At 42.3% G+C, this 27,921-nt stretch overlaps 2 protein-coding genes across 6 annotated transcripts in view; one reads left to right on the forward strand and one right to left on the reverse strand.

Moving 5' to 3' along the window:
• LOC111952830 (serine/threonine-protein kinase STK11) overlaps nt 1–12,135 on the reverse strand; it is a 42,985-nt gene extending 30,850 nt beyond the window's left edge. For 3 of the 4 annotated variants that reach the window (XM_023971760.2, XM_023971759.2, XM_023971761.2), the window contains exons 1-8: nt 11,826–12,135; nt 9,953–10,831; nt 9,481–9,564; nt 7,403–7,492; nt 5,569–5,701; nt 5,272–5,408; nt 5,042–5,169; nt 4,473–4,530 (exon numbers count right to left, since the gene is read on the reverse strand). In XM_023971760.2, the coding sequence (XP_023827528.1) occupies nt 4,473–4,530; nt 5,042–5,169; nt 5,272–5,408; nt 5,569–5,701; nt 7,403–7,492; nt 9,481–9,564; nt 9,953–10,215 (893 nt within the window). In that variant the 5' untranslated portion in view covers nt 10,216–10,831; nt 11,826–12,135. The remainder of the gene's footprint in view (nt 1–4,472; nt 4,531–5,041; nt 5,170–5,271; nt 5,409–5,568; nt 5,702–7,402; nt 7,493–9,480; nt 9,565–9,952; nt 10,832–11,825) is intronic. The other variant, XM_023971763.2, reaches the window with a different exon arrangement.
• Nucleotides 12,136–14,222: 2,087 nt separating this feature from the next.
• Nucleotides 14,223–27,921, forward strand: part of LOC111952708 (follistatin-related protein 3-like) — a 33,498-nt gene continuing 19,799 nt past the window's right edge. The window contains exons 1-2 of one of the 2 annotated variants that reach the window (XM_070435159.1): nt 14,223–14,487; nt 15,411–15,596. In XM_070435159.1, coding sequence (XP_070291260.1) covers nt 14,415–14,487; nt 15,411–15,596 — 259 coding nt within the window. In that variant the 5' untranslated portion in view covers nt 14,223–14,414. The remainder of the gene's footprint in view (nt 14,488–15,410; nt 15,597–27,921) is intronic. The other variant, XM_070435158.1, reaches the window with a different exon arrangement.

The following is a 27,921-nucleotide window of genomic DNA, read 5'->3' on the forward strand; positions in this document are numbered from 1 at the left end:
ATGTACTTGTCCTCTTGCTCAGTTGTGCACCGGGGCCTCCCACTCTTTCTATTCTGGTTAGAGCCAGTTCGCGCTGTTCTGTGAAGGGAGTAGTATACAGCGTTGTACCAGATCTTCACTTTCTTGGCAATTTCTCACATGGAATAGCCTTCATTTCTCAGAACAAGAATAGACTGACAGGTTTCAGAAGAAAGTTCTTTTTTTCTGGCCATTTTGAGCCTGTAATCGAATACACAAATGCTGATGCGCCAGATACTGAACTAGTCTAAAGAAGGCCAGTTGTATTGCTTCTTTAAAATCAGCACAATGTCACGGATCCCTCTGGAACTTTCATTGCGCGCACCTGGCCCCTATTTCCACTGATTGTATTTGTATATATATGTGCCCTTTGTTCACCATGGTGCTGTCGATTATTGTTACAATGTCCGTTGGTACGTGTGAGTACCTGTGCTGTGCGTTTTGGGCTTTCGTGCCCTTGTGGATTGCGCAGATCATTACGGGTCTCATCCCGTGTGTTAATCATCGTGTGCATGTGTTATTTATTCGAGGTGCTCCTCGCTCTTTTGTTTGTGTTTCAACCCTGTATTTTGTGTACATGTTTGTTTGGTCTTCGTCCCCGTGCCTTTACACGGCACGCTGTCATTTTGGGTGTAATAAAAAAATAATATTACGCATTCCTGCTTCTGTCTCCCGATCCTTCATGCCAACGTGACACACAACAGTTTTCAGCATAATTGCAAAAGGGTTTTCTAATGATCAATTAGCATTTTAAAATTATAAACTTGGATAATCTAACACAACGTGCCATTGGAACACAGTAGTGAAGGTTGCTGATAATGGGCCTCTGTACGCCTATATAGATATTCCATTAAAAAGAAAAATGCAGTTTCCAGCTACAATAGTCATTTACAACATTAATGTCTACACTGTATTTCTGATCAATTTGATGTTATTTTAATGGATAAAAAAAAAAAAAATTAAACAAGGACATTTCTAAGTGACCCCAAACTTTTGAACGCGAGTGTAGTTCATTACAAGTGTGTGTGTGTGTGCTTGTCTACACTCTACAAGAATCTGCCGGTTTTCATCATTTTTCTCTCATTCCATTTAGCACCCAATACAGTGAGCCAAAATGAAATATGATTTTAAAGCAGTTTCGAGATGCCCACGGCCCCTCCCTCTCTGTTCTCTCTCAGTGGTCTAACATCACACCAGCACACAGATATGCTTCAGTCATTTGTTGCCATGGTAACTGCAGCCGACATTCGCCAAAGCAACAGCTCGTGTAGTCAAGAGTCTTTAAGGGCTGTAAGAAAAGACTGGAAAGTTAGGAGAGAGAGAGGCAGCGATAAATAGGCAACATTTCTCAGCCCAGCCAGTCTGACTGATGCCTAGCCAGTCTGACTGATGCCTTTTTAAAAGGTCCAATGCAGCAGTTATCTCAAAATCCTTTATGGGTAACAATTAAGTACCTTAGTGTGATTTTTTTCATTCAAATAGTCAAAAATAAACAAAATAGCTTCTTAGCAAGGGCAATTTCTCAAGCAAGAATTTTGCTACTACTGCCTTGGAGTGGTTTGAGTGGGGAGAGGAAAACTGAAAATTAGCTGTTATTGGCAGAGAGGTTTGGAATTATCGTTCTTATTGGTCAATTAACTAATTTATCACATGGTGATGTCACCATGGAAAGCCAAAACTCCATCCCACCAAAACAGGCTGAAGTTTCAGGTGATCTTTTCAAACAACTCTTACCCTAAAAAGGCATTATCATAACTTTTACAATATCACAGTATTATACCAATCTCATAGTGTGAAAAAATAATTTATACACACACACACACACACACACACACACACACACACACACACACACACACACACACACACACACACACACACACACACACACACACACACACACACACACACACACACACACACACGGTCAAAAGTTTGGACACACCTACTCATTCAAGGGTTTTGATTTTTACTTTTTTCTACATTGTAGAATGATAGTGAAGACATCAAAACTATGAAATAACACATGGAATCATGTAGTAACCAAAAAAAAGTGTTCAACAAATCAAAATTCATTTTATATTTGAGATTCTTCAAAATAGCCACTTTTGCATACTCTTGGCATTCTCTCAACCAGCTTCACCTGGAATGCGTTTCCAACAATCTTGAAGGAGTTCCCACATATGCTGAGCACTTGCTGGCTGCTTTTCCTTCACTCTGCGGTCCAACTCAATCCAAACCATCTCAATTGGGTTGAGGTCGGGTGATTGTGGAGGCCAGGTCATCTGATGCAGCACTCCATCACTCTCCTTCGTCAAATAGCCCTTACCCAGCCTGGAGGTGTGTTTTGGGTCATTGTCCTGTTGAAAAACAAATGATAGTCCCACTAAGCGCAAACCAGATGTGATGACGTATCGCTGCAGAATGCTGTGATGGCCATGCTTGTTAAGTGTGCCTTGAATTCTAAATAAATCACTGACCGTGTCACCAGCAAAGCACCCCATGCCATTACACCTCCTCCTCCATGCTTCACGGTGGGAATCACCCATGCGGAGCTCCGTTCACCTACTCTGCGTCTCACAAAGACATGGCGGTTGCAACCAAAAATCTCACATTTGGACTTAACAGACCAAAGGACAGATTTACACCGGTCTAATGTCCATTGCTCGTGTTTCTTGGCCCAAGCAAGTCTCTTCTTMTTATTGGTGTCCTTTAGTAGTGGTTTCTTTGCAGCAATCCGACAATGAAGGCCAGATTCACGCAGTCTCCTCTGAACAGTTGATGTTGAGATGCGTCTGTTACTTGAACTCGGTGAAGCATTTATTTGGGTTGCAATCTGAGGTGCAGTTAACTTTAATGAACGTATCCTCTGCAGCAGAGGTAACTCTGGGTCTTCCTTTCCTGTGGCGGTCCTCATGAGAGCCAGTTTCATCATAACTCTTGATGGTTTTTGCAACTGCACTTGAAGAAACTTTCAGAGTTCTTGAAATTTTCCAGATTGATTGACCTTCATGTCTTTAAGTAATGATGGACTGTCGTTTCTCTTTGCTTATTTAAGCTGTTCTTGCCATAATATAGACTTGGTCTTTTACCAAATAGTGCTATCTTCCATATACCACCCCTACCAACACAACTAATTGGTTCAAACGCATTAAGAAGGAAAGAAATTTCACAAATTAACTTAACAAGGCACACCTGCTAATTGAAATGCATTCCAGTTGACTACCTCATGAATCTGGTTGAGAGAATGCCAATAGTGTGCAAAGCTGTCATCAAGGCAAAGGGTGGCTACTTTGAAGAATATCAAATATGTTTTGATTTGTTTAACACTTTTTTGGTTATTACATGATTCCATAGTTTTGATGTCTTCACTATTATTCTACAATGTAGAAAATAGTAAAAATAAAGAAAAAACCTGGAATGAGTAGGTGTATCCAAACTTTTGACTGGTACTGTGTGTGTGTGTGTGTGTGTGTGTGTGTGTGTGTGTGTGTGTGTGTGGTTGTGTGTGGTGTGTTGTGTGTGTGTGTGTGTGTGTGTGTGTGTTGTGTGTGTGTGTTTATATATATTTCTTTTTTTTAACACAGGAAATCGTGTTTTTACTGCACTGGGCCTTTAAGTACTGCTCATCAGAAGCCCTCACATCCCAACAAATACTACCACATGAGTTCTCTGATGTTAGATAGAGGCGTACAAAAGGTTAGAAGATGAATTGGCTGTAACAAACTACAGCGTTTGTGCTAACTAGCAAATGTGAATATTTCCTTTTGGTGTGTAAATTAACACCACGTCATTCCTCATTTGTCCCCACAACATCACAGTATAGCCTAATGAAATTTGCCAAACTATTGTCTACTTGGTGTTCCAGACTAGAAAGTGCATTCCTTGGGCAAGGCCAAAGAAAAGTAAGGTAAACATCATGAAAGGAGATGAATATGTGAATCTGTAAGCAGCAGCATGTCGTGACTGAGATTCAGAGAGGGGAAGGTTGTTGACCTTCTGTAGATCCTATTTACCACTGGACAGGAGTCCGCCTCCACACTGAGCTGAGGGCTTGGTCAAGCGCACACACACATGCAGATAAAAGAGACAGAAAACAAACAGATATGCGCTAAATGATCATAAAAGCCTGTTCCAACACAATGGGCCTCACATAAGAGCTGCAAATGATAGAGTGAGGTGCATTTTCTTTTTTCTCCTCCAGTCCCCTGTTACCCACCATTATCAAAATGAGACAATTTGGCATTCTGCGGAGCTCAGATGCAAATGACAACAAATCTATCACAGAAGAGATGCATATTACATTCATCATCGTGTGTTGAAAATAAATAGATTGGACACTGCTCATCATCGGACTTCTGTTTTCCCCAATTCATCTCCTTTTCAATTTGTACTTCTAGCACTCTCTTCAGCACATATTCTGCTTCAAAGACAAAGGGAGTACGATGACTTACTTGTGTTGTCTAATGTGTTGTATTGAGAACCTCTTCTCAGGGTCATACTCAAGCATTCCTGGAAGAAAAATACAAAATAAATTATTGAAGGCTTTGTAACTATTTGATGAGATGCATTTATTCCTTTCATTATTTCCTTATTTTTGTGCTGTGTTCAAATCAGGGCTTCTTGAAAAAAATGAAACAGACAATTGTGCATAATGACCATTTCCATCAAGGAAAAAAGGGTGTCAATTAAACCCATCTTTACCTTAGAAATACATTTTCTATCAACTGCATATTCATGATATATCAAAATGATAATTGTAGTGCTAATGTAAAATCACCACAGTGCCATCTACAGCTCCTAAAGAAAAACCTCCAAGATTGAATCACCGCTACTTACTACAAAGTACATCTGAGTGGACGAATTAAGTCCAATAAAGAGGAAAATCTATAATTCTGTGGCCATACCCTTCTTGTAATACTCTTACTACTGCAACTAATGCTTTCATCTCTAATAATGTTTAATACCATGAAATAGAATATCGGGAGTGCCAGCAGTAGTGTTAGTCAGTCTAGACTCTTACCTCTTAGCAGGCCAGAGAGCAGAGGGCCACACTCCTCTGGAACACTGTAGTCTCCCTTCCCAATGTTCTCAAACAGCTTATATATGTTATCCCCTTCAAAAGGGTACAGGCTGGTCGTTATGTTATATCTGGAAGTAAAAATTCAATACATTCCAAAAATAAATTTAAAAAAAATCAGGCATGAAATAAATATGCCATCTGAAACCATTAATCTGCGAGTGGCCACTCACAGTGTGACACCAGCAGACCAGATGTCCACTTTGAACCCCGAGAAGGTGTCCAGGCCATTGGCAATCTCTGGGGGCTGGAAGGCCGGAGAGCCCTGGCTCGTACAACATGTGTCGTCCTCCGCAAACGGGTGCAGCGCCTGAGAGGGAGAACACCAGGGGGACACCGACATCATCAGAAGGGCCCAGAGCTTTTCTTGGGCAAGTCTCTTGTTTGGGGGTGTTCAACACTGATGTTGAACTATGCCCAAATTGAAATGCAATAAAGTTGAATCAAAAACTATTAGAGAATATAATTACCTCCGCTACACCCAGGTCAGAGATTTTTAGTGCACCGTCCGTCGTCAGCAGTAGATTCCCTGGTTTAATATCTTTGTGAACTATTCCCTGGCTGTGCAAATATTCCAAGCCATTTAGCAGCTGACAAAAGTACCTGGGTAAAAAGAGAAATGTATACAGTTGAAGTCGGAAGTTCACATACACCTTAGCCAAATACATTTAAACTCAGTTTTCACAATTCCTGACATTTAATCCTAGTAAAAATCCCGTTTTAGGTCAATAAGGATAACCACTTTATTTTAAGAATGTGAAATGTCAGAATAATAGTAGAGAGAATTATTTATTTTAGCTTTTATTTCTTTCATCATATTCCCAGTGGGTCAGAAGTTTACATACACTCAATTAGTATTTGGTAGCATTGCCTTTAAATTGTTTAACTTGGGTCAAACGTTTCAGGTAGCCTTCCACAAGCTTCCCACAATAAGTTGGGTGAATTTTGGCCTATTTCTCCTGACAGAGCTGGTGTAACTTGAGTCCGGTTTGTAGGCCTCCTTGCTCGCACACACTTTTTCAGTTCTGCCCACAAATGTTCTATAGGTTTGAGGTCAGGGCTTTGTGATGGCCACTCCAATACCTTGACTTTGTAGTCCTTAAGCCATTTTGCCACAACTTTGGAAGTATGCTTGGGGTCATTGTCCATTTGGAAGACCCATTTGCAACCAAGCTTTAACTTCCTGACTGATGTCTTGAGATGTTGCTTCAATATATCCACATAATTTTCCATGCTCATGATGCCATCTATTTTGTGAAGTGCACCAGTCCCTCCTGCAGCAAACACGCCCACAACATGATGCTGTCACCCCCGTGCTTCACGTTTGGGATGGTGTTCTTCGGCTTGCAAGCCTCCCCCTTTTTCTTCCAAACATAATGATGGTCATTATGGCCAAAAAGTTMTATTTTTGTTTCATCAGACCAGAGGACATTTCTCCAAAAAGTACAATCTTTGTCCCCATGTGCAGTTGCAAACCGTAGTCTGGCTTTTTTATGGTGGTTTTGGAGAAGTGGCTTCTTCCTTGCTGGGCGACCTTTCAGGTTATGTCGATATAGGACTCGTTTTTACTGTGGATATTGATACTTCTGTACCCGTTTCCTCCAGCATCTTCACAAGGTCCTTTGCTGTTGTTCTGGGATTGATTTGCACTTTCCGCACTAAAGTACGTTCATCTCTAGGAGACAGAACGCGTCTCCTTCTTGAGCGGTATGATGGCTGTGTGGTCCCATGGTGTTTATACTTGTGTGCTATTCCTTGTACATATGAACGTGGTACCTTCAGGCATTTGGAAATTGCTCCCAAGGACTTGTGGTCTACAATTGTTTTTCTGAGGTCTTGGCTGATTTCTTTTGATTTCCCCATGATGTCAGCAAAGAGGGACTGAGTTTGAAAGAAGGCCTTGAAATACATCCAAAGGTACACCTCCAATTGACTCAAATGATGTCAATTAGCCTATCAGAAGCTTCTAAAGCCATGACATTATTTTCTGGAATTTTCAAAGCTGTTTAAATGCACAGTCAACTTAGTGTATGTAAACTTCTGACCCACTGGAATTGTGATACAGTGAATTATAAGTGAAATAATCTGTCTGTAAACAATTGTTGGAAAAATTACTTGTGTCATACACAAAGTAGATGTCCTAATCGACTTGCCGACTTGTTAACAACAAATGTGTGGAGTGGTTGAAAAACAAGTTTTGTAAACTTCTGACTTCAACTGTATCTGTATTAACTTCGGTGTTTGGTCAAATATCTTCAAGCCACATATCTACAATTATTGAATTGAGATGAAAGATAAACATACCCATGAGCTTGAAAAACTGGAAACCTTTTCTCATCAACACTGTCCAACATCTCCTGCATTCCACATACACAATATTCCATCACCATATACGTAAGCAGAGTCAAGGAAAAGAGACAAGGTGGCAATTGTTTCATACTGGTAACCTAGCAAGGTATCAAAACGAAAGTACTATATCTTCATCACCAAAGGATCTGTATTAATTCAACACAAATGACCTTGAATCCTGTCTACATTACTGATCAATATGTGGTTGACTGACTAGTCACTAATCCATCAAACTAGCTAGACACACAAAATATCGTCAATCCAAGAGAACTCTGGAAAAATACAATTTGTCCTTGAGAATAAATTGATCTTCCTGAATGGACCGAAGATGAGACAATGAAAGTGTACAAATGGATTGTGAAATTGAATGTCAAAACAATACTAAATTCTGTAGTCACAGTTCTCAGGGTCACTTATAGAAGGCACTTATCTAGCCAGCAGCCCCAGCCAGAGAGGAAGGAGAGCAGGGAGGAGAGAGACATGAAAGGTGGGGATATTTCCATCCTGTTGGATTGGGGAGGGTTGGTTRGTTGGGTAAACAGGCAGGTCTATGACAGTAGGAGCCAGTTAGTCACGACTGCGTCAGTGTCCCTCTCTCCCAAGGAGGGGGGGGAGCCCAGTCAGCCCACAGTATGCGCTTCACACCCATATTAGAACCCCCATTAACTAACCGCTGGAGGGACTTCACATGACCGGTGAGAAATGCACAGGAAGGAGCGGGAGAGAGGAAAAGGGAAGGGAGAGGGGGGCTGCCCTCATTGCCGGTTCAATCAGTAACACACATTAGGAGTAAATTGAGTGAATAGATGATGCAGCTGGGCTGCAGTCAGACGGGGCTGAAGGAGCACTCACCACTGCTGGGCCCATCTGACGTAGGAGCCGTGGGCTTTCAGACGGGGTGGCCGGGCGGGCGGAAAGAACATTTTTGAGAGGCAAATGATTTATGTTTTTAAAGGTAGAATTCTACGTATTCACACTTCTGTCTCTGTGCAAAAAGACAGGTAACAAAAACATGTGGTTCAGTGTTGCTTTTAGAAACTGTGATGTTCAGTTTGCAACTATTCTCAGAGTTTTTTAGAAGCAGAAGCCAGAGCTCTCACGCCCTTAACATATTTGTGTTCCACACAAATATCTCAGTCACGTTTTTCATCACTGCTCTTTTACAGCCGCAATGCAAAGTGACCTGTGAACCACAATGTTCCAACAGAGCATGCCGCGGATGAAAAGAACAGACCCCTTCACACTAAATTATAAACAGAGCGTTCACAAACACGTGTCTCTAGTCAAAGCGGAGACATTCCATTAAGTCAATCTAGCTAGTATGACTCAGCAACTAAAATGAAAACCATGTCATAACTTCCTATAATATGTTCTCACCTCAACAATTACGTGATCTAAAATGTAATTTATTTGTATTTTTTACCTGACTGAACATTGGCTGAATTCATGGTCTTAACTGTACTAAATCAATTGGGGAGACCCTTTTAATGTCAGACACAAAGGGTAATGAGTGTTTTATGTGGTGTAGAGCGGCAGACTTCTAAGGACAAGCCAGAGATTATTAGAATCAAAGAGTGAGTGAGTTGGGGGGAGGAAGAGAGCAGAAGGTAAAGGCCTTGTGAAGTTAGTTAGTCCATCTAATACTGAGCTTCATGTTGCCGTATTCCCCCAACAGGCCAACAGAGACCTCATGTGGTCATACCACTGAATTACAGCAACATGACATTTCCGGTGAAAGTGACTATTGGTGCATTGAAACTCATTTGAAGGACAGTGCACACTTGTCTTTACAGTTGAWCTGCATAGCTTACTCTACTGTTCCATGGGGAAAAAATAATTCCCTAACTGTGAGAAAAGTAGCCCCAAAATAGACTAGCTTATCCCACTATCCACACATTATTATGCTTGGAAAAATGTTATGCAGTGTTTTGAAGGCTTCGTTAGTACGATTTGTACAACTAATGAGACATCTCTATGGTTTAGATAGACTCCTGCTAAAGAATAAAAACACATTCATCATTTTTAAAGGATATATCTTTTGCTTCTCCTCATTATACAAAACCTCGACCAACTGGATAATATTATTGTGCCTCAATCTTCTTAACAGCTGAATCTCTCTGTAAGGAAAAGTTGTTTTTTAACTGTTTAGATATATGGCATTGGGAAAACTGAATTAATTTCACTACGGAATCATTATGCAGTTTCATCAGCACTGATAACAACAAAAAACACAGAGGGACAAAGTAATTTGAACAACCTCAACGTTGTTTTATCTTCTGACCCTCTAAAGGCAGGATTTAGTGAGAAAACCATAATTACTCTTAAAAAGCTCAACTTAATCACTTCAATTAATAGTGGTTAATATTACTCTCAGTGATTCTTAAAAGGCAAAGTAACGCCTGAGGTACATGCACTGATTAGAAGCACATTCACACACCAAAAAAACACAACTAGTCTATTATGCATCTATCAACACTAAAGACCATTGCAAAGCGTCTCACATACTTTTTGACATTTTGCTCCCCGTTTGGGATGCGTCTCAGTTTCTTCTTCTTGAGGATCTTGACAGCCCTCCTACAGAGTGTCTCAGAGTCCAGCATCTCCTTCACCTTCCCATAGGAGCCCTCCCCTAGCAGGTCTCCCATCAGGTACTTCCCAATCAGCTTGGCCCTCTTCCTCCGCGGCTCGTAGATGACTTCTGTGGAGTCGATGCGATGGATGAAGGTGTCCATGGTCAGGTGATTCTCCAAACAGTCCATGTCACTCATGGTTGCCCCTTTCAGCGATGTGACTGTTTTTAATACTTATGTATTGTATGTTTCTGGATATCCTGGGTCGGACAATACTCCAACACTGAATACGAATGCAGACTAATGTATTGAAATGTGGGATGCTGCAACTGCAGAAATGCAACAGAAGGTTCTCCTTAACCTGCTGACAATGTAGCACTGCTTGAGTATGGTGACCAGAGAGGTGAGTGGACCTGGTGTCCAATATTACAGGTCTACAGAGTTTGGCTCTGATAAGAGGGAATGTTTGGTTCTCTGTCTGTGTTCTCAGATGATACAGGCTTATTCCATCCTTCTTAGCCATGTCCTTGTGACACCTGGAAACTGCTGTGATGTGTGCTTTGGTTGTTGGTTAATGTCATCATGTTTTGGGCAAACCATGTAATTACGTTCTGTTTGCATAATTGCTATTATTCAAGTGTAATAATGAATTGTGAATGTGGTGTATGATGATAGATTTTCAATGAGGCCTTTTACAAAGCTTGGATAATGGAATGTTCTACTTCCATCCATGTTCTGAATAAATCCTGGGTACTTGCCAAGCCTGCACAACTGTCCATCCAGTTTCAATGAATCATTGTAGGGATCCTCAGATCTGCAATACAAATGCACAATCACATGCATAAGCATTTTGATGAAATTCACGAGACTGAAATGCATGGAAAGTGGAAATGCATTTGTACACTACCATGTCTATACAMACTACGATACTACCATGTCAATACACACGACCAATGATGCGGATGTGCTATCATAACGGTATACATTTAAATACTAGTTAACTAGCTCCTATCATTACAAAAAACAATGCTGAATATTTTTTATGAACATCACATCCACTCAACAACATAGCAGGCCATGAATAGCATAATCAGTGTCAGTGAGTGAGGTCAGAAAGTGCAAACCAGCGGTCTTTGTCTGTCGTGACTAGCTACAACATAGCTGATTAAACTCAATTTCACGATTTGAGCGGCGACAACGGTTAGTGCTGGAGTTCCCGCGTCCCAAACAATCTAGTTTTTATCCCAAACTAGTGATTTCAGCGCCCAAAGAATAGCCCGCAATTACACACGACATTGTTCTGTGTAATTGCTGGCTATTCTTTGGGTGTTGAAATCAATAGTTTGTAATAAAACCTTCATTGTAGATGTGACGTCGGAGCACCAGTTTGCCCACACTAGTTGCCGCTCAACTCCATCGTAAATCGAGTTTAGTTTAGTCGGCTAGAGCTACAAAACAAAGCATATTGAAACAGCAAGGTTAGCAAACGTTAGCTAGATAACTTTCATTGTTTTGCTATAAGGGCACACATATAAAGGAACAATAACAATTCTGAGAAGACTCATTGTAGCAGCCGACTCTTGTGCAATAAACATCTCCCCAACTAGCCTGCTTGCCAGCTAACGTTAGCTATCTTATCTACTGCAGTTACATCCACAAACCAAGCAATGTTATAGTATTAGTATTTAGCTATCTCTTAGTAAGCTATTAAGTTAGCTAACGCTACATTAATTTCCTGTCCTGTCATTTTGCATAACATGTTCAGGTATGGGGTATATTGTCTGTATGTTGAAAGAGGTCAACTGTACCTTGTATGCTCCTTTACCGGTGTCATCGATTGCCTATGAAGAAGGGTTGGCTGTCAGAAACGCCTCCATCTTGTTTACATTATCTATGCTCCAAACATAGAAATTCACAATGCGGAAATCTATAGCAACATCTACGAATTGTGGTATAGGAATACATGCGATCCTCCGAGGGGTTATAATTTTCGATATCAAAGTCATACGATGCAGGCTGCCTGCTACTAAGGTTGGTTATGGTACAAAAAACAAGATTTAAAAACTGTATTTTTACAAAATGTGTAGTTTCTTGTAGAAACAGGACGGTTTCAGTGAGTTGACCTCAATGCAAACGTCTATCTTTGACCACAGGACAATTGACGTTAAAATTTCAYTCTGTGATTAAAGTCAGTGTCTCAAAGCCACAAAAGGGTAGAACATATTTCAAACGTTGTTTATTAGGGGGAGATGGGCCCTGTCATGTCACTATCACAGGTGATTATTGTTTCTGAGGCTGTGTGAATGAATTATTGGATTATGCTAATAGTTATAAAAACATATTTTATTAGCCTTCCCTTATGTGGATGTGATGCTAACACTCCCCAGTTGATGGCAGCACTGGTAAATAATTTTTTTCTGGACCAAATGCATAGTCACAGCAATGATACAGTGGCACATTAAACAGAGAAAGACAGACAAATACAAACAGAATATGATTGATAGAATATGTCCTTAAACTATAGTGATATAACTTTTAGAAAACCCTAGATTCTACACATGCTTCATAGTCATGTCGTTTTACAACATTTCTCCAACTTGAAAGGTCACACCAGTATTGCATTGCCATAGATACATAAATAATAGAGATAAGACGTGGTTAGTCTGGGTTGCCAAACYGTAGCCTATTCATCTGTGTGGCCCAATGATCCAAACCATGTGAGCTGCTGCAGTGACCCAGTTCTCCAGCCCACCCACTGCAGGGTCAGCATTCCAGCTGTGCCCTGGGGATCTCTGTACAGCAACAGAAGGCAACATCTTTCACCACGACTTACGGAAACAGCATATGCTACTTTCATTTTCTCCACCACCAAAGGGACTACAAGCTGGAGACAGACAGATGGGAAGATTGGCACAATTTTGGCTCCCAAGCAATAGCATATGCCACAGAAGAGAGGCGGTGATAGAGGACAAGAGAAAGAAAGGGGATGGAAGATAGATGGAGGTCTACATGTGGATGAAATAACACTCAGGCTCACTCTGACATTCTCACGTAGGGGTTCTATCAGTGAAATGAGTGCCTCCTAACCATCACAATCACCTGCCATCGCTCTCACTGATGCTTTGCATCTGCTTCTGCTTCGCTGTGTTGGTGGCCCTGCTGCTGTTGAAGACTGACTTGGGGCCACAAATATATTTTATCACTTATTAGCTTTAATGTGTCCTCTCTCATAAAAATTGAAAAAGCCTATCTCCTGGCTCGCCTAAAGGCTTATACCCCATCTCTAACATGTTGGTATTTATCTAACCACATCTAGCTTAGTGGTATTGAGACTCTCTATAGGCTGGATGTATTTTACTTCATATCTTAGTTGATGATATGGATTAACTTTGCATATTGTTAAGGTTCAAATACATTGCTATAATAGTGTGTATAGTTGAGGAAATTAGGCATGTCTGCACTGAGGGAAATTAAGAATGATTGATGTTTTGAATTCTTGAACTGTTCTTTATTTTTTTGTTAATTAATCCATAAGAAAAGTCTAACACACATCCACAAAGCACAATGTACTTATACAGCAACAGTCTCCCATAATCACATCTCACACTCTGTGGATTTCAATTAGGAGGAGAGGACATGCAACCTAAAACAGACAGCACCTAGACAACAGAGCCAGACAAGTTACTGTGCTTCATAAGTCACTATGGTCACTATGGTCACTACAGATTTAAAACAATCTAGGCTATATCAAAGCTGCAAGTCATATATCCTGTTATCAGTAAAAATAAATAATAATAAAAAGCTAATAAAACAGAATTGTGATATTGTTGTTATTGATTATAGCCAACATTGTGTACAGAGATAATGATTTCCTTGTAATACAATTGAAAGCTATATGATATGGACTGAAAAGTTCTGAAGTGGTTCTACATTATTTGAAATATTTGAATGAAAACATTGTTATTATCTATTCGCATATAATACTTTAAAATGGTAAAACCTATTCGAAATATGCTAGGCCTACTCTACGTTCACAATACCACCGTATTCAGAAGACGCATGGTCCAGTTGCGTCTGTTGCACTCTGGTGAGGGGACGTCTCTTGTCTGGAAATTGAGTCAGAACGCAGAACACGTAGAACACTGTCCGTTCCAGCCCTGTTCCAGCATTATAACTGGCTGAGAGCATCGCCCATCCCAGCAGCATAATTTCGTCTGGGCTAAATATTTATATAGAGGGGAACGACCTTCATTTACAACACATTCATTCACGTGAGAGAACTCTGCGAACTTCTCCATTGCCAAGTTAACATTATTTGAAAACATTTGGAAAAGAACAAACAGACATTTTGAAAGTTTTGCCCAAAGTTTTATTTTACAATTATTTGTTTTATCACCATGGGCTTTTTGATTGCTCTTTTCGGTGTGACAGTTGCTCTGAGTCAAATGTTTGGAAGATATACTGTAAATGGTGAGTAAAGTATAATTGTATTTAATTTATCAAAAATTACGTTTGATATGTAGACTAATTATGAAATAATTATGGAACCACGTTTTGCTTTAAGAAGTCTAGCTTTGCTATCTTAATTTAAAACGCTTAAAACATTCGAAAGTACTTGATTTACATGATTTGTGAATAATAACCATTAACCAAGTTAAACCATAGTTTTTGCTTGCTTGATACTGAGAATTACAGAGTGCAGGTGCGCATTGTGTTACTACGGCGTAATAACATGTAATGAAACAGGCAGGGAGCAGGTCTCGAACCCTCGACCTTCTAGCCAGAGGTCCGGCGCGCAATCGACTGTACCGCAAAAGCATGCTCGTGCGGCAGAGTCGATTTCCGCGCTTATAAACCCAGGGTCGTTGCAATATGTATTACGTGCAAACAGTTACTTAATCACTGGTTTGCATTAGTATGCAGAACTGCATGTTTATTCCAAAGTAACTTTATTCTCTCATTTAGGGACGTTAGAATACCTTATATATTACAAAGTAATATGTGAGACTTTATGGGTTGTGGCAGTAATGAGTCCTAAAACCTTTAGGACCAACTCCACGATTGTGCAAAAGGTCTCTATTCTCCTGTATGAATTGGTGGATTAGATGCTGCTAAAGTGTATTGCGTGTGGACAGTGAGGTCAGCCAGGTCTGGCTACGGACTGGTCTGGTCCATTCAACCCAGTTTGATGTAAAGTAAAGAGAGTCCTGGCTATTGTACAAGTGGGCCAGAGCCATAAATCTATATTAGGGCTCTGAAGTGGGCTATTTGTATTTCCAGTAGGCCATTGTATACATCAAAGTATATCTACTTTAAATATGTCAATCATGTATATCAATTATGTAGAAAAACTTCAACTAGATGCGTTCTTGTGTTTGTTGTGGTGTGTTTAGCGGGGATGTGTTGGCTGCAGCAGAGCCAAGAGCAGCGCTGTGACATGATGCTGATGCGTGGGGTCAGCAGGGAGGAATGCTGCTCCGGGGGCCGTCTAGACACGGCCTGGTCCAACACTAGTCTGCCTATCAATGAGGTCAGCCTGCTGGGCTTCCTGGGAATTGTGTCCTGCAAACCCTGCAAAGGTAACAACGCAGCAGAACTTGCAGAATTACTTGCTGTGAACCAACTAACAAAATTACAGTATCATATCCCTATCATTAATACGGGTGTTTTGCTATTTCTCAAACCATTTGACTAACAGAAGTAGATGCTGATTTCTTGACTCTTGTTATGGCAAACCACCATCGCTGGTAGTGTACCAAAGGTGCCTCTGTCACGCCCTGACCTTAGAGAGCCGTTTTATTTCTCTATTTGGTTAGGTCAGGGTGTAATTTGGGGTGGGCATTCTATGTTTTCCATTTCTTTGTATTTGGCCGAGTGCGGTTCCCAATCAGAGGCAGCTGTCTTTCATTGTCATACTTAGGCAGCCCTTTTTTCCTCCTTCAGTGTGGGATCTTATCTTTGTTTGAGTGCATGTAGTTTGCACGACGAAGCTTTTCGTTCGTTGTATTGTTTATTGTTTTTCTTGGTGGAACATTTAAATAAAATAATGTACGCCTACCACGCTGCACCTTGGTCTCCTTCCGACGACAAACGTTACAGAAGATCCCACCACCAACGGACCAAGCAGCGTGGTCAGGAGGACTGGACCTGGGAGGAAATCCTGGATGGAGCAGGACCCTGGAAAGGGGCTGGGGATTATCGCCGTCCGAAGGAGGAGATAGAGGCAGTGAAAGCGGAACGGCGACATTACGAGGAGTTAGCTCAACGTAGCAAGCACGAGAGGCAGCCCCCCCAAAACATTTTGGGGGGAGATTGGTGGAGTCAGGGTTCAGACCTGAGCCAACTCCCCGTGCTTACCGTGRGGAGCGTGTGACTGGTCAGGCACCGTATTATGCGGTGATGCGCACAGTGTCCCCAGTGAGCAGCCACAGCCCGGTGCGCTCTGTGCAAGCTCCCCGCAGATTCCATGCTAGAGTGGGCATTCACCGAAGACGGTTTGTGCCGGCTCAACGCTCATGGCCTCCTGTGCGTTTCTTCGGCCCAGGATATCCTGAGCCAGCTCTACGCACGGTATCCCCAGTTCGCCAGCACAGCCCAGTGCGGCCTGTTCCGGCTCCCCGCACTTGCCGTGCTACAGGGGTGATTCAGCCAGGATGCGTTGTGCCAGCTCTGCGCTCCAGACCTCCAGTGCGCCCCCACGGCCCAGCATATCCTGCGCCGGCTCTACGCACTATGCATCCAGTTCGCCGTCATAGCCTAGTGCGTCCCGTGCCAGCTCTCCACACTCACCGAGCTAAAGTGAGTATCCAGCCAGGATGTGTTGTAGCAGCTCCACTCACTAGGCTGCCAGTACGTCTCCTCAGTCCGGTGAGACCTGTTCTGGCTCCACGTACGAAGCCTCCAGCGACGGTCCCCAGTCCGGAGCCTCCAGCGACGGTCCCCAGTCCGGAGCCTCCAGAGACGGTCCGGAGTCTTCAGCGATGAGCTGCAGTACGGAGCCTCCAGCGGGAGTTCCCAGTCCAGAGCCTCCAGCGACGATCTGCAGTCCGGAGCCTCCAGCGGGGGTTCCCAGTCCAGAGCCTCCGGCGACGATCTGCAGTCCGGAGCCTCCAGCGGACCACCACCACCCCCCCCAAAGGTGCGGACTCCCGGCCGCAAACCTGAACCATTAGGGGAGTCCAGTGGGCATCTAACTTCGGTGGCGGCTCTGGTTCGGGGCGTTACCCCACGCTCCTACGCTGATCCCGCTTCTGTGGAACGGACCGTGGATCCGCCGGAGACTCCGGACAGTGATCGTTGCGGAGGAACCGACGCGGATCAGTCAGAGGTCTGAACTGGGAACCACCGCTGGAGGCTCCGGATTCAGATCATCGCGAGGCTCTCGACTGGGAACCCCGCTGGAGGCTCCGGACTGCAGATCGTCGTCGGAGGCTCTGGACTGGGAACCCGCTGGATGCTCCGGACTGCAGATCGTCGCCGGAGGCTCTGGACTGGGAACCCCCACTGGAGGCTCCGGACTGCAGATCGTCGCCGGAGGCTCGGACTGGGAACCCCGCTGGAGGCTCCGGACTGCAGATGTCGCGGAGGTCTGGACTGGGACCCCCGCTGGAGGCTCTGGACTGGGAACCCCCGGGGCTCCGGGACTGCGAGATCGTCGCCGGAGGCTCTGGACTGGAACGACGAACCCGCCTGGAGGTCTCGGACTGCAGATGTCGCTGAGTGCACTGGACTGGGAACTCGCCTGGAGGCTCCGTACTGCAGCTCATCGCTGAAGACTCCGGACCGTCTCTGGAGGCTCCGGACTGGGGACCGTCGCTGGAGGCTCCGGACTGGGGACGTCGCTGGAGGCTTCGTACGTGGACCAGACAGGTCTCACCGGACTGAGGAGACGTACTGGCAGCCTAGTGAGTGGAGCTGCTACAACACATCCTGGCTGGATACTCACTTTAGCTCGGTGAGTGTGGAGAGCTGGCCAGGGACGCACTAGGCTATGACGGCGAACTGGATGCATAGTGCGTAGAGCCGCGCAGGATATGCTGGGCCGTGGGGGCGCACTGGAGGTCTGGAGCGCAGAGCTGGCACAACGCCATCTGGCTGAATCACCCCTGTAGCACGGCAAGTGGGGGAGCCGGAACAGGCCGCACTGGGCTGTGCTGGCGAACTGGGGATACCGTGCGTAGAGCTGGCTCAGGATATCCTGGGCCGAAGAAACGCACAGGAGGCCATGAGCGTTGAGCCGGCACAAACCGTCTTCGGTGAATGCCCACTCTAGCATGGATCTGCGGGGAGCTTGCACAGAGCGACCGGGCTGTGGCTGCTCACTGGGGACACTGTGCGCATCACCGCATAATACGGTGCCTGACCAGTCACACGCTCCTCACGGTAAGCACGGGGAGTTGGCTCAGGTCTGAACCCTGACTCCACCAATCTCCCCCAAATGTTTTGGGGGGCTGCCTCTCGTGCTTGCTACGTTGAGCTAACTTCGTAATGTCGCCGTTCCGCTTTCACTGTCTATCTCCTCCTTCGGACGGCGATAATCCAGCCCCTTTCCAGGGTCCTGCTCCATCCAGGATTTCTCCCAGGTCCAGTCCTCCTGACCACGCTGCTTGGTCCGTTGGTGGTGGGATCTTCTGTAACGTTTGTCGTCGGAAGGGACCAAGGTGCAGCGTGGTAGGCGTACATTATTTTATTTAAATGTTCCACCAGAAAAACAATAAACAATACAACGAACGAAAGCTTCGTCGTGCAAACTACATGCACTCAAACAAAGATAAGATCCCACACTGAAGGAGGAAAAAAGGGCTGCCTAAGTATGACAATGAAAGACAGCTGCCTCTGATTGGGAACCGCACTCGGCCAAATACAAAGAAATGGAAAACATAGAATGACCACCAAATTACACCCTGACCTAACCAATATAGAGAATAAAACGGCTCTCTAAGGTCAGGGCGTGACAGAGGCACCTTTGGTACACTACCAGCGATGGTGGTTTGCCATAACAAGAGTCAAGAACTAGCATCTACTTCTGTTAGTCAAATGGTTTGAGAAATAGCAAACAACGTATTAATGATAGGGATATGATACTGTAATTTTGTTAGTTGGTTCACAGCAAGTAATTCTGCAAGTTCTGCTGCGTTGTTACCTTTGCAGGGTTTGCAGGACACAATTCCCAGGAAGCCCAGCAGGCTGACCTCATTGATAGGCAGCTAGTGTTGAGACCAGGCCGTGTCTAGACGGCCCCGGAGCGCATTCCTCCCTGCTCCACGCATCAGCATCATGTCACAGCGCTGCTCTTGGCTCTGCTGCAGCCAACACATCCCCGCTAAAACACACACAACACACAAAAACGCATCTAGTTGAGTTTTTCTACATAATTGATATACATGATTGACATATTTAAAGTAGATATACTTGTATGTATACAATGGCCTACTGGAAATACAAATAGCACTTCAGAGCCCTAATATAGATTTATGGCTCTGGCAACTTGTACAATAGCCAGGACTCTCTTTACTTTACATCAAACTGGTTAGATGGACAAGCACAGTCCGTAGCCAGACCTGGCTGACCTCACTGTCACACGCAATAACTTTAGCAGCATCTAATCCACCAATTCATACGGAGAATAGAGACCTTTTGCACAAATCGATGGAGTTGGTCCTAAAGTATATTAGGACTATCATACTGACACACACACACAATAAAGTCTCACATATTACTTTGTAAATATATAGGTATTCTAACGTCCCTAAATGAGAGAATAAAGTTACTTTGGAATAACATGCAGTTCTGCATAATATGCAAACCAGTGATTAAGTAACTGTTTGCACGTAATACATATTGCAACGACCCTGGGTTTATAAGCGCGGAAATCGACTCTGCCGCACGAGCATGCTTTTGCGGTACAGTCGATTGCGCGCCGGACCTCTGGTAGAAGTCGAGGGTTCGAGACCTGCCTCCTGCCTGTTCATTACATGTTATTACCGCGTAGTAACACATGCGCACCATGCACTCCTGTAATTCTCAGTATCAAGCAAGCAAAAACTATGGTTTAACTTGGTTAATGGTTATTATTCACAAATCATGTAAATCAAGTACTTTCGAATGTTTTAAGCGTTTTAAAATTAAGATAGCAAAGCTAGACTTCTTAAGCAAAACGTGGTTCCATAATTATTTCATAATTAGTCTCAAATATCAAACGTATTTTTGATAAATTAATACAATTATACTTTACTCACCATTTACAGTATATCTTCCAAACATTGACTCAGAGCAACTGTCCACACGAAAGAGCAATCAAAAGCCATGGTGATAAAACAATATTGTAAAATAAAACTTTGGGCAAAACTTCAAAATGTCTGTTTGTTCTTTTCCAATTGTTTTCAAATAATGTTAACTTGGCAATGGAGAAGTTCGCAGAGTTCTCTCACGTGAATGAATGTGTTGTAAATGAAGGTCGTTCCCTCTATATAAATATTTTAGCCCAGACGAAATTATGCTGCTGGGATGCGATGCTCTCAGCCAGTTATAATGCTGGAACAGGGCTGGAACGGACAGTGTTCTACGTGTTCTGCGTTCTGACTCAATTTCCAGACAAGAGACGTCCCCTCACCAGAGTGCAACAGACGCACGGACCATGGTCTTCTGATACGGTGGTATTGTGAACGTAGGTAGGCCTAGCATATTTCGAATAGGTTTTACCATTTTAAGTATTATATGCGAATAGATAAATACAATGTTTTCATTCAAATATTTCAAATAATGTAGAACCACTTCAGAACTTTTCAGTCCATATCATATAGCTTTCAATTGTATTACAAGGAAATCATTATCTCTGTACACAATGTTGGCTATAATCAATAACAACAATATCACAATTCTGTTTTATTAGCTTTTTATTATTATTTATTTTTACTGATAACAGGATATATGACTTGCAGCTTTGATATAGCCTAGATTGTTTTAAATCTGTAGTGACCATAGTGACCAGTAGACCATAGTGACTTATGAGCACAGTAACTGTCTGGCTCTTGTTGTCTAGGTGCTGTCTGTTTTAGGTTGCATGTCCTCTCTCTCTAATTGAAATCCACAGAGTGTGAATGTGATTATGGGAGCCTGTTGCTGTATAAGTACATTGTGCTTTGTGTGTGTGTTGGATTTTCTTATGGATTAATAAAAAAAATAAAGACAGTTCAAGAATTCAAACATAAATCATTCTTAATTTCCCTCGTGCAGACATGCCTAATTTCTCAACTATACACCTATTTAGCATGTATTTGAACCTTAACAATATGCAAAGTTAATCCATATCATCAACTAAGATATGAAGTAAAATACATCCAGCCTATAGAGAGTCTCATACACTAAGCTAGATGTGGTAGATAATACAACATGTTAGAGATGGGGTATAAGCCTTAGGCGCAGGAGATAGGCTTTTTCAATTTTATGAGAGAGGACACATTAAGCTAATAAGTGATAAAATATATTTGTGGCCAAGTCAGTCTTCAACAGCAGCAGGGCCACCAACACAGCGAAGCAGAAGCAGATGCAAAGCTCAGTGAGAGCGATGGCAGGTGATTGTGATGGTTAGGAGGCACTCATTCACTGATAGAACCTAACGTGAGATGTCAGAGTGAGCCTGAGTGTTATTATCCACATGTAGACCTCCATCTATCTTCATCCCCTTTCTTTCTTCTCTGTCTTCTATCACGCGTCTCTCTCTTTGTGGCATATGCTATTGCTTGGGAGCCAAAATTGTGCCAATCTTCCCATTCTGTCTGTCTCCAGCTTGTAGTCCTTTGTGGTGGAGAAATGAAGTAGCATATGCTGTTCCGTAAGTCGTGGTGAAAGATGTTGCCTTTGTTGCTGTACAGAGATCCCCAGGGCACAGCTGGAATGCTGACCTAGCAGTGGGTGGGCCTGGGAGAACTGGGTCACTGCAGCAGCTCACATGGTTTGGATCATTGGGCCACACAGATGATAGGCTACAGTTTGGCAACCAGACTAACCACGCTCTTATCTTCATTTTTTATGTATCTATGGCAATGCAATACTGGTGTGACCTTCAAGTTTGGAGAAATGTTGTAAAACGACTGACTCATGAAGCATGTGTAGAATCTAGGGTTTTCTAAAAGTTATATCACTATAGTTTAAGGACATATTCTATCAATCATATTCTGTTTGTATTTGTCTGTCTTTCTCTGTTTAATGTGACTGTATCCATTTGCTGTGACTATGCATTTTGGTCCAGAAAAAAATTATTTACCAGTGCTCCATCAACTGGGGAGGTGTTAGCATCACAATCCACATAAGGGAAGGCTAATAAAATATGTTTTTACAACTATTTTAGCATAATCCAATAATTCATTCACACAGCTCAGAAAACATAATCACCTGTGATAGTGACATGAAGGCGCCCATCTCCCCCTAATAACACGTTTGAAATATGTTCTACCCCTTTGTGGCTTTGAACACTGACTTTATCACAGAGTGAATTTTAACGTCAATTGTCCTGTGGTCAAAGATAGACGTTTGCATTGAGGTAACTCACTAACCGTCCTGTTTTTCTACAAGAAACTACACCATTTTGTAAAAATACAGTTTTTAAATCTTGTTTTTTGTACATAACCAACCTTAGTAGCAGGCAGCCTGCATCGTATGACTTTGATATCGAAAATTATAAACCTCGAGGATCGCATGTATTCCTATACCACAATTCGTAGATGTTGGCTATAAGATTTCCGCATTGTGAATTTCTATGTTGGAGCATAGATAATGTAAACAAGAATGGAGGCGTTTCTGACAGCCAACCTTCTTCATAGGCAATCGATGCAAGCCGGTAAGGAGCATACAAGGTACAAGTTGACCTCTTTCAACATACAGACAATATACCGATACTGAACATGTTATGCAAAATGACAGGACAGGAAATTAATGTAGCGTTAGCTAACTTAATAGCTTACTAAGAGATAGCTAAATACTAATATTATAACATTGCTTGGTTTGTGGATTGTAACTGCAGTAGATAAGACTGCTAACGTTAGCTGGCAAGCCAGGCTAGTTGTGGGGAGATGTTTATTGCACAAGAGTCGGCTGCTAAATGAGTCTCTCAGAATTGTTATTGTTCCTTTATATGTGTGCCCTTATAGCAAAACAATGAAAGTTATCTAGCTAACGTTTGCTAACGCTTGCTGTTTCAATATGCCTTGTTTTGTAGCTCTAGCCGACTAAACTAAACTCGATTTACGATGGAGTTGAGCGGCAACTAGTGTGGGCAAACTGGTGCTCCGACGTCACATCTACAATGAGGTTTATTAGCAAACTATTGATTCAACACCCAAAGAATAGCCAGCAATTACACAGAACAATGTGTGTGTAATTGCGGGCTATTTTTGGGCGCTGAAATCACTAGTTTGGGATAAAAACTAGATTGTTTGGGACGCGCGGAAACTCCAGCACTAACCGTTGTCGCCGTCAAATCGTGAAATTGCAGTTTAAATCAGCTATGTTGTAGCTAGTCACGACAGACAAAGACCGCTGGTTTTGCACTTTCTGACCTCACTCACTGACACTGATTATGCTATTCATGGCTGCTATGTTGTTGAGTGGATGTGATGGTTCATAAAAAATATTCAGCATTGTTTTTTGTAATGATAGGAGCTAGTTAACTAGTATTTAATGTATATACGTTATGAAGCACATCCGCATCATTGGTCGTGTGTATTGACATGGTAGTATCGGTAGTGTGTATATGACATGGTAGTTGTACAATGCATTTCACTTTCCATGCATTTCAGTCTCGGTGAATTTCAATCAAAATGCTTATGCATGTGAATTGTGCATTTGTATTGCAGATCTGAGGATCCTACAATGATTACATTGGAAACTGGAATGGACAGTTGTGCAGGCTTGGCAAGTACAAGGTTATTCAGAACATGGATGGAAGTAGAACATTCCATTTATCCAAGGCTTTGTAAAAGGCCTATTGAAAATCTATCATCATACACCACATTCACAATTCATTATTCACCTTGAATAATAGCAATTATGCAAACAGAACGTAATTACATGGTTGCCCAAAACATGATGACCATTAACCAACAACCAAAGCACACGATCACAGCAGTTTCCAGGTGTCACAAGGACATGGCTAAGAAGGATGGAATAAGCCTGTATATCTGAGAACACAGACAGAGAACAAACATTCCCTCTTATCAGAGCCAAACATCTGTAGACCTGTAATATTGGACACCAGGTCCACTCACCTCTCTGGTCACCATACTCAAGCAGTGCTACATTGTCAGCAGGTTAAGGAGAACCTTTCTGTTGCATTTCTGCAGTTGCAGCATCCACATTTCAATACACTTAGTCTGCATTCGTATTCAGTGGTTGGAGTATTGTCCGACCCAGGATATCCAGCAACATACAATACATAAGTATTAAAAACAGTCACATCGCTGAAAGGGGCAACCATGAGTGACATGTGACTGTTTGGAGAATCACCTGACCATGGACACCTTCATTCACATCGCATCGACTCCACAGAAGTCATCTACGAGCCGCGGAGGAAGAGGGCCAGAGCTGATTGGGAAGACGAGTCCCCATCACAGTCTTACTGCCCTCTCTCTCAGGGTGGGCAGCCAGGGACACTCTTCTTCGACACCACATCCGAACACAGTGTTAAACAGGTTGACAAGCAGGGGTCAATCTCAGAGGTTATCTCTATCAGACCAGGGAGTATCCTACAGGGATATGACAACTGGGGGGATGGCTGGCGACTATACTTCTTTCAAAGTCAACCTTCCTCCAGTTGGAATTATACATTCTGTCTAAAGAGCTTAAGTGCTTTGACCTCCGATTGCTGAATCCCTGCGCTCGCTCATAGATCTCGGTACCCCTAGATAAGGGTAACACCTCGTAGCATTTGTTTTGCGTACTCAAAATCCATGATTAAGGTGTGTTCTGCCGGTGGAAAAGTTATTTCAAATCAAACTGGTTGTTATTTTGTTCTAGCTCTGTTTATAGTACTCCGTTACGTAAAAAATACATTACTTCAACAATTATTGAGCGTAAGATACCACAAAGCACTTTTAACATAGCCATTTTTTTTTCAAACCTGCATTTTTTAAAAAAAAATATATACATGGCAAACATTTTGTATGTTTATACCGTCTGATGGGATGATCCTTCTTATGGGGAGGCTCACCTATCGAGGAAGGTAGAAGTTAGATGACTTTGAATTTTGACTCTAATAGATCATCTGTAGGGAGGGCTGTCAAAGATCTCAAGAAGAGAACTGAGACGCCATCCAAACGGGAGCAAATGTCAAAAAGTATGTGAGACGCTTTGCAATGGCCTCTTTAGTGTTGATGATGCATCAATAAGACTGTTGTGTTTTTTTCGGTGTGTGAATGTGCTTCTAATCAGTCAATGTACGTCAGGCGTTACTTTTGCCTTTTAAGAATTTCACTGAGAGTAATCTCGTAACCTCACTATTAATTTGAAGTCCGGATTTAATCACTATGACGCTTCTTTTAAGAGTAATTTGTGATTGTGTTCTTCATCACTAAATCCTGCCTTTTAAGGTAGAAGAGTAAAACAACGTTGAGGTTGTTCAATTACTTTGTCCTCTGTGTTTTTTGTGTTATCTTTGCAGTGCTGATTGGGACAACTGCATAAGATTCCGTAGTGAATTAAATGTCAGTTCGCCAATGCCATATATCTAAACAGTTAAAGATCAACTTTTCCTTAACAGAGAGATTTCGATTGCTGTTAATGAAGATTGAGGCACAATATTTATCAGTTTGGTCGAGGTTTATGTAGTATTATAGATTAGAACAAAGATATCATCCGTTAAAATGGATGATGTGTTTTTTATTTTTAGGCAGGAGTCTATCTAACCATAGAGATGTCTCATTAGTTTGAGCAAATCGTAACTAACGAAGGTCCTTCAAAGAACACTGCAATAAACATTTCTCCAAGCAATAATAATGTGTGGATTAGTGGGGATAAGCTAGTCTATTTTGGGTCTACTTTTTCACAGTTTAGGGAAGTGTATTTTTCCCATGGAAAGTAGTAAGCTATGCAGATCAACTGTAAAACAAGTGTGCACTGTCCTTCAATGAGTTTCAACTTGCATCAATAGTCACTTTCACCGGAAATGTCAAATGTCTCGCTCGGTTAATTTCAGTGGTTATGAACACATGTATGGTCTCTGTTGGCCTGTTGGGGAATACATGTGCATCACTGTAAGCGCTGTATATGGTCTGCACGACTTATAATTCAGAACAGGGCCTTCTACCTTCTGCTCTCTTCCTCCCCCAACTCAACTCACCTCTTTTGATTCGTATTATTCTCTGGCTTGTCCTATAATGACTGCACCCGCTACAAATAACCCATCATTCTAAACACACATCATATGTAATACAACTTTATGTGTACTTGACATTTAAAAGAGGTTTCCGCCATAATATGATTTTAGAAAGTTAAGACCATGAGAATTACCAGGCTCCAATGTTCAAGTGTTCTGATTGCTAACATAAATAACAAAAAAACTCTACATTTTAGATCAGTAATTGTTTGTTAGGTTGAGAACAATATTTATAGAACGCTATATGACATAGGTTTATCCAATTTTAAGGTTCGCCTGAGCTCATAAAACTAACTGATGATATTGATACTTATAATAAGTGAATGTCCTTACCGCTTTGACTAGAGACACGCTGATTTTGTGAAGCTCTGTTATTATATTGAGTAGTGTTGATAGGGGGTCTGTTGTTTTCATGTCGTCAGCAGGCAACAACTGACATCTGTTAGAGATACATATGTGGTTCACAGCAAGGTCACTTTTGCAATTGTCGTTGCTGTAAAAGAGCGAGTGATGAAAAACGATGACTGTAGAAAATATTCCTCAGGTAGTGGAAACAAGAATATGTAGGGCTGTTAGAGAGCTCATTGGATTCATTTGCTTCCTGGAAAAAACTCTGAGAATAGTTTGCAAACTGACATACAGTTTCTAAAAGAAACATGAACCACATGCTATTTTGTTAGCTGTCTTTTTGCAGCAGAGACAGAAGTGCTGAAATCACTTAGATAATTTCTTTACTCTTCTCAAATGCATATGATTAATTAATTAGCACCTCTCTAAAATTGTAATCTTATAGTAAATAACATTGCTGAATCGCGCTCGCAGCATGTCACTTTTTTGAGTAATCACAAAACAAGTAAACCGCAGATAACCGAAGTATGATAAATAATGGGAGCATAGTCCCTATTCAAAACTTGAAATTACTTAATTCGGTCACATTTTTTTTCTACAGAATATAGCTATACACGTCTGAGAAGATCCCCCCATCTTCCATAGGCTACCATACCAGATCACAGAATGCGAGCCTACTTGAAAGGTCTGTCATGTGTCCAGAGTCTCTCCCTTTCCCTACTAGCTTCCTGGCCGTTCTCATCAGAAACTGCAGCCCAAGACTGTCATCATCTATTCACACAGCAATCAATTTACTTCCTAATCGTGTGTTATCTGATTGACCAGGCAAGAGGGCAGCCCCCACCCTCCTTTGTCCGCTTTATTCTCCTCTCTTCTCTTTTCCGCCCTTTCCTGTGCCATTCATTTTCTCACCCGTCATCGCTGAATGTCCTACCGAGCGTTCCTTTAGTTACTTGTGGGTTCTAATATGGGTGTCGAAGCGATACTGGTCGGGTGACTGGGCTCTTCCATCCCCTCCTTCTGGGTAGAAGAGGGACAGACTCGCAGTTCGTGACTAAACTTGCTCCTACGTCATGACCCTTCTGCCTGTTTTACCTCTAATCTACATACACTCTCCCCAATACCACAGGAATGGAAATATATTTGCACTTTTCTGTCTTCTCTCTTATTACGTATACCTGCTTCTC

This window comes from Salvelinus sp. IW2-2015, linkage group LG26 (genome assembly GCF_002910315.2).
Source record: "Salvelinus sp. IW2-2015 linkage group LG26, ASM291031v2, whole genome shotgun sequence".
Lineage (NCBI taxonomy): Eukaryota > Metazoa > Chordata > Actinopteri > Salmoniformes > Salmonidae > Salvelinus > Salvelinus sp. IW2-2015.